General features: G+C 40.9%; 1 protein-coding gene across 1 annotated transcript in view; it reads left to right on the forward strand.

Moving 5' to 3' along the window:
* ZMAT4 (zinc finger matrin-type 4) overlaps positions 1 to 12114 on the forward strand; it is a 254765-nt gene that overhangs the window by 140297 nt on the left and 102354 nt on the right. The window contains exon 4 of the mRNA XM_060136440.1: positions 809 to 1036. Coding sequence (XP_059992423.1) covers positions 809 to 1036 — 228 coding nt within the window. The remainder of the gene's footprint in view (positions 1 to 808; positions 1037 to 12114) is intronic.

Genomic DNA, 12114 nt, shown 5'->3' on the forward strand with positions numbered 1-12114 from the left:
TAGTGTTTGTCTTCTGGTCTTTTAAAAAAATATTGTATTTTCAATGTCAATTTTAGCAGGTATGGATTGAAAATAACCTCTCACAATAAACAGAAATGACTGACAATAAAATTAGCATGATTTCGTCAGTTGGTACAATCCATGCAACTGACAGATCAGCTTCTATCACTTTGACAAATCCTTTACTTACTAATTATTTCCATCTAGAGCACACAAATGTTTAATTCATTCATTCAGAATCTTTCAAGTCGTGATTGTACAATGTTTACTTCAAGTTTTGGCTTTGATTAATAAATCACTCCCTTACCTCCGAGATCTTTTTTTTTTTTTTTTGGCCTCTCACTGTTGTGGCCTCTCCCGTTGCGGAGCACAGGCTCCGGACGCGCAGGCCCAGTGGCCATGGCTCACGGGCCCAGCCGCTCCGCGGCATGTGGGATCTTCCCGGCCCGGGGCACGAACCCGTGTACCCTGCATCGGCAGGCGGACTCTCAACCACTGTGCCACCAGGGAAGCCCCGAGATTTTATTTTTAAAAACCTTTCTTTCCTCCTAAAGGATGGTTTCCTGACCTATCAGATGGAACCATAACAAATTGCAAACTTTGACGCAATAAGTTAGGAATTTTTAATTGTAGCCCAACTTCAAAAACAAAGGCTGGCAAAGATCATTTTTCCTCATCTCAGTAAATTCTTGGATTTTTGAGCTCTAGAATGAACAGAAGACCCTTTCATCTTCAGCTGTTGAGGACACGTGCGCTGAGGAAGGGACTAATGTGGCTTGTGGTTCTCTCTGGTTGTTTTTCTCCCCAGCAGCGCCTCTGAGCTCACTTAAACCTCCGAGAGTGGACACTGCTCCAGTGGTCTCATCTCCCTATCAAAGAAGAGATTCAGACAGATACTGTGGGCTCTGTGCAGCCTGGTTTAACAATCCTCTGATGGCCCAGCAGCATTATGATGGCAAGAAACACAAAAAGAATGCAGCAAGAGTTGCTTTGTTAGAACAGCTTGGGACAACTCTGGATACGGGGGAGTTAAGAGGTAAGAGAAACTTCTTATTTCTGCCACAGAACTGGGCTTTCAGAGAAAGTGTTTTCATAAACTGGGATGATTCTTCCTATTGCTTTGCTTACTAAGGACAATTCTAGGATCCTCCAAAAGGAATAGAAGAAAAAGGAAATGAACAGAAAACTAATTTTTTCCATCTCCTTTCTTTCAAAGTATTTGTGATTGCCATATTTTTATTGACTACATAGTAGTCAATACTATGTTCAGATCAAAACCACCCACTCATGAACCAGAGTTTTTCCTTCTGCTTTATCTTTAAACACCTTCTGGAATGAATGCTTTTGTACATGAGCAGTACAAGAGCAGATGCAAAAAAGGCCAAATGGTGTTATCTTAATTTTAAACTTTTGTGCTTTTATGAATTCAGCCAAAACAAAGCAACACATTGGCTCCATTTCATGGATTAAATTAAGCCCAAGGCCTTTTCGTGGGCATATCTAGGAAGCTGAGGTAACACAGTACTGTGGACCACTATAGAATCAATACCTGGCTCCTCCCATCCCCCATCTGTTAACCTATTTTCTCGGTTGATGGAAACCACAGAGCATTTTAAGTTCATGTGAGATTTTACAGAAGTTGCTGAGTGGAGACTTGGAATCATAGGGTGAGGATCAATCCTATGGATTCCTGAGGAAGCCACATACCATTCTGTGGAAGCTAATAGAATATTTCATCGTCAACAACCATTTAAACATTTTTTGATCACCTAAACCGTTTTGATCAACTGATGTTGGCAGTGTAGAAGTAGAAATGCATTTTCTCAGAAAACTAATTCTGCAAAGGGTGCTCTACTATACCTCAGATATTTTATGGTTTAGATATACTTTTAGAAGTTGGCCAGGAGATCATCCATCATAATGGCTGTAATAACAAAGTTTACAAGTCAGTTCTGAGAATGCAACCTGGGTTTGAGCTGGGTTCGGTATGTAGAGCCTGCAATTCTTATTATCCTTACCAGGCTATGAGCCTCCAAGGGAAAATAACCTGGTATAATTCTAGACCAAATAAATGGGACAGAAGATCTTGCTGTGTGACCTGACAGGAGGGACAGGTCACTTCTGATTATGTTGGTTGGGGAAGACTTCACCAAAGAAAAGGACTGGAGTTGGAAATAGAAAGGTGGGTGGTCTTTTAGCAGGTGAGAAGGTATCCCATGTGAGCAGAATCATATATGTTTAGGCAAAAGAGAGGAAAACATAAGCTGTCGCTGGTGAATAAACAGATTATCATGGAAGAAGCCTATCATACAGCATAGATTTAGGACTGCAGGTCCATTAGGAGATCTATGGAGCTTGAGAGACTGATTTTTCCAAGATAATGATTAAAAACAGCAAATGAGAGCAAAGAGGAAAAACACTATTTTTGTGGAGGTTTTCTAGCTCTAGAGAAACAACATGGAGCTTAATATTTCAGTATGTTGGATAATCATGTTGCAAATGCTTTTGAATTGTTGGTACTATTGCTGTCTGCTGGGGAATTTCTTGTGTTCACAGTCTCTGTCTTGTTAAAAATACAGGAGGAGTATTTTTTAGCTGAAGGCCTCCCATGTCTCGCTGTTCCTGGCAGATAACAAGTCTGCTCCGCGACTCCTTCATGGCAGGCACTGAAGGAGAAAAATAGGGCTTTATTTATGTTTTGTGCCAGATATTATGACTCGTAGAAGAATTATTCCTAGAGCACATTCTTCTTGTCTGTTTTGAACTATCGGTGCTGCATCTTTTAGGTACAACCATGTCTTAATGACTTGGGAGTCTGAATTCTGTAACATTTGAGTGGTTTGTCTTTTATCCCAAAGACAAAAAAGGCTGCTCTTGGACTTGATAACTCAATGTGATTCTGACTCAGGAGCACATGAAACGCGATTAGCATCGAACACAGCGTCCTTGAAACCGACCTTTTCACCCACCCCAGGTGACATCTTGATGTATATGTATTCAGGCATTAAATATTGCAAAAGTTTAGGGAATAAAGCAATGATGATAACCTAGCATGTTTTAAAACACACGCGCGCATGCGCGCGCGCACGCGCGCGCACACACACACACACACACACACACACACAGTCTTCTATTTCTGGAACGCTTCTAGTGCATGGTCGATCAATTAATAAAGGCAAAAATGCTAACCAGTAAATACAGGCATATCCATAACTTTTAAAAAACTGGTGTCAAGCAGCTGGAGGATGGCAGTGTCACAGGCTTCCTCTCCTTCTTAGCACTTCTCAGTTTTTAATTTTTTTATTTTATTTTATTTTTTTGGCTGTGCGGCACGTGGGATCTTAGTTCCCTGACCAGGGATCGAACCTGTGCCCCCTGCAGTGGAGGCATGGAGTCTTAACCACTGGACCGCCAGGGAAGTCCCAGCACTTCTCAGTAAAACCCTACATCATTTACCGGTTTATTATGGTTTTCCTGATTTCTCCCTACTCACCCTATAGACTGTTAGCAACTTGAAAGCAGGAATCTATGTCTGCTTTGCCCACTGATGTGTTCAAAAACACCTAGAACAGTGACAGACACAGAGTAGGTACTCAATAAAATTGCTGAATGAATGAATAAACAGAGAAAGCAGAATTTAAAAGTCACCTAAAATTCTGCATTTTTTAACATGGCAATACTTTTCATTTCCAAAAGGATCCTGATTGAATAATTTTTACAAGACATTATTTATGATTTTTTCTTCTAATTTAAAAAGACGATGTATATTTTATATATTGTTAAAAGCAGAGATATTAAGTATTATATCGTCACTGAGTGTAACCCACGCTCCTACCAAGATCCGTAACTTTTCCATCATGACGTCATTCCCACGGGCCCCATCCCAGTCAATCCTAACTTCCCATTCCAGGGAACCAATTTTCTTATTTCTTTCACCAAAATTTAGTTTTGCCTGCTCTAAAATTTCATATAATTGTCACAGAAAGTATGTACTTTTCTGTGTCTAGCTTCTCATATTGGTTTTTTTTTTTTTTTTTTTTGCGGTACGCGGGCATCTCACTGTTGTGGCCTCTCCCGTTGCGGAGCACAGGCTCCGGACGCGCAGGCCCAGCGGCCACGGCTCACAGGCCCAGCCGCACTGCGGCATGTGGGATCCTCCCGGACCGGGGCATGAACCCGCACCCTCTGCATCGGCAGGCAGACTCTCAACCAGTGTGCCACCAGGGAAGCCCTCATATTGTTTTTGAAACGTATCCATTTGTTGCATAAAAAGCAGAGTAGCCCCTTGCTCTTTATCACGGAGTGGTTTTCTTCTAGACAGAAATCCCACAATATGTCTAGCCATTCTCCTCTTGACATTTTTGGGGCTATTTTGAATAAGGCTTTCATGAACATTCTTTTTGTTGTTGTTGTTGACAGATGTTTTTACTTCTCTTGTTAAATACCTCAGAGTAGAATTGCTGGGTCATAGTCATAAGTTGGGTGTATTTTTAACTGAACAAGAAACTACCAAAATGTTTTCCAAAGTAGCTGTATTATCTTGCACACCCTAAAGCAACATATATGAATTCCATATCCTCACCAACGTTTGTTTTTATCAGTCTTTCAAATATTAGTTATTCTAGGGGGTGCAGGAGAGTATTTCATTATGGCTTTAATTTGTGTTTCCATGTTGACTAATTATGTCAAACACTTTAAAATGTTGGTCATTTGTATATCTTCCTTTGTGAAATGTCTGTTCGTGTCTTTTGCCTATTTAAAAAAACTAGCTGTCTGCCTCTTTATTTATTTAATTTTTTTAACATCTTTATTGGAGTATAATTGCTTTACAATGGTGTGTTAGTTTCTGCTGTATAACAAAGTGAATCAGCTATATGTATACATATATCCCCATATCTCCTCCCTCTTGCATCTCCCTCCCACCCTCCCTATCCCACCCCTCTAGGTGGTCACAAAGCACCAAGCTGATCTCCCTGTGCTATGTGGCTGCTTCCCACTAGCTATCTGTTTTACATTAGGGAGTGTATATATGTCCATGCCACTCTCTCACTTCGTCCCAGCTTCCCCTTCCCCTTCCTGGTATCCTCAAGTCCATTCTCTACGTCTGCATCTTTATTCCTGTCCTGCCCCTAGGTTTTTCAGAACCATTTCTTTTTTTTTTTTTTTAGATTCCATATATATGTGTTAGCATACGGTATTTGTTTTTCTCTTTCTGACTTACTTCACTCTGTATGACAGACTCTAGGTCCATCCACCTCACTACAAATAACTCAATTTCATTTCTTTTTATGGCTGAGTAATATTCCATTGTATATATGTGCCACATCTTCTTTATCCATTCATCTGTTCATGGACACTTAATGTTGTTTCCATATCCTGGCTATTGTAAATAGAGCTACAGTGGACATTGTGGTACATGACTCTTTTTGAATTATGGTTTTCTCAGGGTATATGCCCAGTAGTGGGATTGCTGGGTTATATGGTAGTTCTATTTTTAGTTTTTTAAGGAAACTCTATACTGTTCTCCACAGTGGCTGTATCAGTTTACATTCCCACCAATAGTGCAAGAGGGTTCCCTTTTCTCCACACCCTCCCCAGCATTTATTGTTTATAGATTTTCTGATGATGGCCATTCTGACCGGTGTGAGGTGATACCTCATTGTAGCTTTGATTTGTGTTTGTCTAATGATTAGTGATGTTGAGCATCCTTTCATGTGTTCGTTGGCAGTCTGTATATCTTGTTTGGAGAAATGTCTTTATGTCTTCTGCCCATTTTTGGATTGGGTTGTTTTTTGATATTGAGCTGCATGAGCTGCTTGTAAATTTTGGAGATTTATCCTTTGTCAGTTGCTTCATTTGCAAATATTTTCTCCCATTCTGAGGGCTGTCTTTTCGTCTTGTTGATGGTTTCCTTTGCTGTGCAAAAGCTTTGAAGTTTCATTAGGTCCCATTTGTTTATTTTTGTTTTTATTTCCATTTCTCTAGGAGGTGGGTCAAAAAGGATCTTGCTGTGATTTATGTCATAGAGTGTTCTGCCTATGTTTTCCTCTAAGAGTTTTATAGTGTCTGGCCTTACATTTAGGTCTTTAATCCATTTTGAGTTTATTCTGGTGTATGGTGTTAAGGAGTGTTCTAATTTCATTCTTTTACATGTAGCTGTCTAGTTTTCCCAGCACCTCTTATTGAAGAGGCTGTCTTTTCTCCATTGTATACTCTTGCCTCCATTATCAAAGATAAGGTGACCATATGTGCTTGGGTTTATCTCTGGGCTTTCTATCCTGTTCCATTGATCTATATTTCTGTTTTTGTGTCAGTACCATTCTTTATTGTTGAGTAGTAGGTAGAAGGTTTTCATATATTATAAATTCAAATCCTTTGTCAGGTGTACCCATTGTGAATATTTTCTCCTAGACTGTGACTTGGCTCTTCATTTTCTTAAATAATGTCTGGTAAGCAGACACTATTGAATTATCAAAGTATAATTTATCTTTATTTTCTTTCATAATCATTGCTTTTTGTGTCCCATCTAGACAGTCTTTGCCTCCACTCATGATCAAAGGTAATCTTGTATATTTTCTTCTACAAGTTTCATAATTTTAGCTTCTACATCTAGGATTATGATGTATCTCAAATTAATTTTTGTGTATGGTGTGAGGAAGGGGTTGACATTCATTTTGATTTTAGATATTTACCCAGTTGTTGCAGCACATTTGTTGAAATTATTATTTTTTTCCTCGTTGGATTTTTTTGGCGCCTCTTTTGAACATCTATTGATTGTGTGTGAGTCTGTTTCTGTACAATCTATTGTGTTCCATTGACTTATTTGTCTATCTTTATGCCAGCACCACACTGTATTTATTTATAGCATTAGAGAACTTTTGATATCAGGTAGTGCAAGTTCTCCAGCTTTGTTCTTTTTTCTCAAGATTGTTTGGCTGTTCTAAATCCTTCACATTTCTATATAAATGTTAGAATCAGTTTTTCAGTCTCTACGTAGAAAGTTTGGTGGAATACTGAATGGGACTTCATTTAATCTATAGATCAATTTGGGGAGATTTATTTAAATGACTCACAATATTGAATCTTACAATCCATGAACATCATATATCTCCCTATTTACTTCTTTCTTTAAGTTTTATCAGCACTATCACGTAGTTTTCCATGTAAAGATTTTACACATTATTAGTTGAATGTATCCTTGAGTACTTTGTGCTCTTTAACACTATTATAAATTTTATATATATATATATATGTATATATATATATTTTTTTTTTTTTTGGCGGAACACGGGCTTCTCACTGTTGTGGCCTCTCCCGTTGCGGAGCACAGGCTCCGGACACACAGGCTCAGCGGCCATGGCTCACGAGCCCAGCCGCTCCACGGCATGTGGGATCTTCCCGGACCGGGGCACGAACCCGTGTCCCCTGCATCGGCAGGCGGACTCTCAACCACTGCGCCACCAGGGAAGCCCTAAATTATATTTTTTGAAATTTCATTTTTATGTGTTTCTTACTGACATATAGAAAATACAATTAATTTTTATACATTGACCTTGATTCCTGTGACCTACACATAACTTTCTACCTATTATTTGTATATAATTTAATAGCACAAAAAAACCTTGTACCTTTTGTATTTTTTTGGTATCCACACTATTTAGTCATTGGAAACTCTACAGAACCGTATTAGCTTTCTGGCCTTCCTTTGCTTCAAGTGGCAAATCAAATTTTTAAAAAGGAAATTATTCTTGTAGATTAACAAGGGATTTTAAATGGGATTGGCCTAAATAGTTATTAATATGAATAACCTGGTTACTGACTCAAGTTTAGTGATATTTGTTCCAGAAAGTAGATGACATCTGTCTCTACTTCCAACTTTTAGCTTAATAAGAAAAATGGCCACCTCTTTCTGAACATGGAGTCTAATGTAGAAAGAAAAGGAAGTTATTGAATTATAGAATTATAAATTCCAATGGACAGAAAGTGCTTTAGAGGTTTTCTTTGTAGTTCAATTTCTTCTTGCTAGCATAAAACACAGATATAAGGCAATTTCTTATGTAGAAACAGGGCGAGTATAAATTATGAATTTAGAGCTCAGTGAAAATAGAATATTCATTTTGCAGACATTTATTATTTATTCTTTTAAAAGTGTTAGGATGAGAAAATGCACAGTTATTTCATTGTTTCGGAGGAAACGAAAACAGAGCAAAAGAATTCATTTGAAAATTTCATAATGTTTCTGAGCATCAGATGCAGACAGTGCTGGAAAGGACATCAAACATCATGAATTATGCCCCTTGTTTTTGCAGAGCAGGGTTCTGGGGCCCAGAGAAGTGCGGTAACTGTCCCCTTCTAAGTTATGGCTCCGGATTGGAGGTGCGTCCATTTCCAATGACTCCTCATTGACTAGCTAGAACTCTGATGATTAACTCTTTTGTTTCAAAACAGTTAAGTTTGGGAACTTACGTATATTTTAGTATTAAACTCTCTTTGAATTCAAGTATAGAATGGGCACAGTTCAACTCTCAGCTTTCTGGGAATGAATGATTTACAGGGTACATCCTATATTTTAATAAAAGAGTTTTCTCCACCTTCATGACTCCATCTCAGTTAGAGAGAATCTAGAAAAGGCAAAGAAATCATATTCACTTTTCCCAGAGGCCTGGGATTGAGAAGCAAAATTCTGCGAAGAGAAAGCTATTTCTAGAGAGGCTGCTAGAATTGATGACTCCCTCTGTAATGCAGCTTCTGCCTTTATTGGAGGGAATGGGGAATCATTTCCAGGGGTTACAGGAAGCTTACCTAGGACTTCAAATCATAAAAGTGGTATGTGAGTGAGAATGAGAAGACTTTCCTCAAAACAGGCAGAACACTGGAGTGAGAGAGATTTACTTTTTGAATTATTTCTGCTGTGGACTTTCAGATGATCGTGGGTTCCTCTTAATATTAGTTTGGCCTTTGCCCACGTGGCAGGCGGTAGACAGCTTGGTCATATCATTCAGTGACCCTCCTCCACCTTCAGGTCACCTAAGGTACCTGTGCAGGGGACTTGGGCACTGGGGCTTCTCCAAGACCAGGAAAGGAAAGGCAGTCTAGGTTAAAAAATGAACAGTTTCCAAAGGCAACAGGTGCAACTATTGCTGTGCGACAATTACCCCAAAATTTAGTGGCTTAAAACATGGTAAACATTTATTATCTCTCAAAGTTTCCAGGGAGGAATTTGGGAGTGGCTTGGCTAGGTGATTCTGGCTTGAGGTTTCTTATCACTTTGCACCTGAGATGTCAGCCTGGGCTGCAGTTCTACTTCTAAAGGTGTCTCATTCCATTCTGGAAAACAGAGTCGTGGTTGCCGGTCATTGGCGGTGAGGGGAAGAGGTTGGCTACAGTGGGGCCGTAAGAGGGCATCTGGGGGTTGTGGAACTTGTCTGGACCCTGATATGGCTTCCTGACTGTATGTGTTTGTTTGTCAAAACTCACATAACTGTATCCAAGGAGAGAGTGGGGAGAGTGGCATGTCAATTTCAAGAGCCAAATAAAAGAAGAAAGAAAATGGGAGCCACTCATATGTTGGTAGGAGGCCTCTGTTTTTCTCCTCGTGGGCCTCTCTCAGGAGTTTTGAGGGTGCTCGTGCTGTGGCCCTGGCTTCCTACAGAGCCTCGGGTGAAAGCCATCTTTTTTAGGATGCTCCAAGGTCACATGGCCTCGCTTCCATCACCTTCTGTTGGTTAGAAGTCAATGCCAGTCCCTATTCGAGGGGTGGTCGGGAATTCAACTCCACCTTTGAAGAGGGGACTACCAGAGAACACGTGGACATTTTTAAACCACCACAATCAGAATGCAGGTGGACACCCGACCTATGTGACAAATACTGTGCTGTCATACCCTTTGTAGACTTTGGAGTGGAAAACACCTCATCCACAGGAGGCATTAAAATATGCAATAAACACAAGTCAAGGATTTCATTTTAAAAATCTGATCGAGGTTTCTGCCTATTCTCATGAGGACCAGGTCAACAGAAAATAGTTTCTCTGAGGTCCTCTGCCCAAGAATTGATGGATGTGACAGTGGGAATCGGCAAAGACAGGGCACACTTTCCCAGCTGAAGGTTGCCTGAGAATCTCCATTTGAGTTTTCAACAATCCTTCCTTCATCCGACAACCATTTTCCCTTAGGACATGGCCACTCCAATACGCTTGGGGATTCCAGAGTTTTGGGGAGCAAATTAATTGGAGTTAACAGTTTGCTCGTGGGCTCCTAATCTCCCTGTGAGATGATAGAAACAGAAATTCTGATCAGGTGACTCGAGGTCAAGATTTTAGAAACAGAAAGCTTGTTATGTGTTGATTGATTTCCTCTTTGATGCCTTCTTTGATGTTTTTCATTTATTTTCCACTTCATTCCACTAACATTGAACTCCTATCTGGTACCAAGCACAAAGTGCTGGAGATTCTGCAGTGAATGAGAAGAGAAGGTTCCTATTGAGAAGAAGCAGGAAATAAACAAGCAAAATACATTTAGCCTGTGACAAGTGCTAATGGGAGGTGTGTTCCTTTAAATGGGAAAGTTAGTGACAACCACTCAGAGAAGCTGACATTTTGAACTGTGACCAGAAGGCTCCTGACACGAAGCATCTGCCCCTTCAAGCAGAGGTGCTGGCAGGTGCAAAGGCCCTGTGGTAGGCAGAGGGCCTGAAGCTAATGAGAGGAGAGGGGTAAAAAGTGAGATTGTGACCTAGATGAGGTCACACTGCATAGATCAAATAGGTCATGGGAAGAAGTTGTGATTTATTCTTGGGAAGAAGTTGTGATTTATTCTAAGTGCACCCAGGTGTTTGCATCTCATTTTATTTGTGAATCCAAATGTTCCACCTTTTCTCTACTTTAGGGCTTAGTTCATTTCCATTCCGGGTCACCGGCTCTTCCCTCTGTCCAAGAGCAGGTCCTGCTTCTGTCATTCCTGGGGACGCACCCTTTACCTGCTTCCTTTGTTCAGGGCTACATTTCTCAAATCACAAGCAGGTTTTTCGGGTAGCAGCCCTTTCTGGCCGGAGGTCCATCATTCATTCATGGTTTTCAGGACTAAGAAAAAGCTCTGGAGTTCCTTTAGTATGAAAGTCCTACTGACCAAGGTCTCTTAATAGTTTTGGGGGAGGGGGGGCATGGGGGGAGAACTGAAATTTCTTGACAGTCTTGGGGAGGAAACCAAGCTCGGGAGGAGCATGCTGGTTTCTGAAAAAGAGCAGGGGAGTTAGAAAGAGATGCATTAGGTGCATCCAGGCATGTTTGGGCAGCTTATTCACAGGAAAATGGACCTAACAAGTCCCCATTGAAGTCTTCATTTCAGAACAGAGGATTCTGGCCACTGATTGAGCCTTGTTTAAGTGGGCAAGTAAAAGAGCCCTGTGAAGGTGACAGTGGGCGTGGGAATGGAGGTGGGACTCCCAGATGGTGCGATCAGAGGCGTCAGGTGAACCTTGAAGGACACTGGAAGATGTGCAGGTCAGGCAGCTGAGTGGGACCGCACTGCCGGCTGAGGATGGACCCCACGCAAAGGCCTGCGAGCTGGAGGGACAGCAGCGCCCCTGGGGGAACTGTGTGGGATGGCTGGAGCTTAAGGCTACTTTTGGGGAAAATGGGAGAAGCACCTCGAGAAACAGTCAGATCATGGCGCCGGTTGAATACTTCCAACTGAACCCTGAAGGTTATGGGGAGTAACTTAAAGATTTTTGGCAGGAAAGTTACGTGTTGATATTTGTATTTTTGAAAGAGATGTCTACAGACAGCAGTGTGGAGCCTGGATTAGAAGGGAACTGGATGGGAGGCAGGGAGATTCATTGGGAGGCTACTAATTTAATCCAGTGAGAAATTATGCCAACTTGAGCTAAAGAAAGTAGCAGCAGGAATATCAGTAAAGGGAAAAAATGAGGAACAAATTGGATGTGAATTCAACAGAATTTGGTGGAAGTTGGTCCTCCAGAGCCCTTGACAGCTGTGCCTTCCATGTACAGGCAGGACCTGCCCATGATTGACTCTCAACTGCATATCCAGATACCGTCAGAACCTTCTGCTGAAGCGCGAATCCCAGGGCTGGGCATTTGGTGTTATCTGTCCTGAT

The sequence above is a fragment of the Lagenorhynchus albirostris genome, chromosome 21 (assembly GCF_949774975.1).
Source record: "Lagenorhynchus albirostris chromosome 21, mLagAlb1.1, whole genome shotgun sequence".
In the NCBI taxonomy this organism is placed as follows: Eukaryota; Metazoa; Chordata; class Mammalia; order Artiodactyla; family Delphinidae; genus Lagenorhynchus; species Lagenorhynchus albirostris.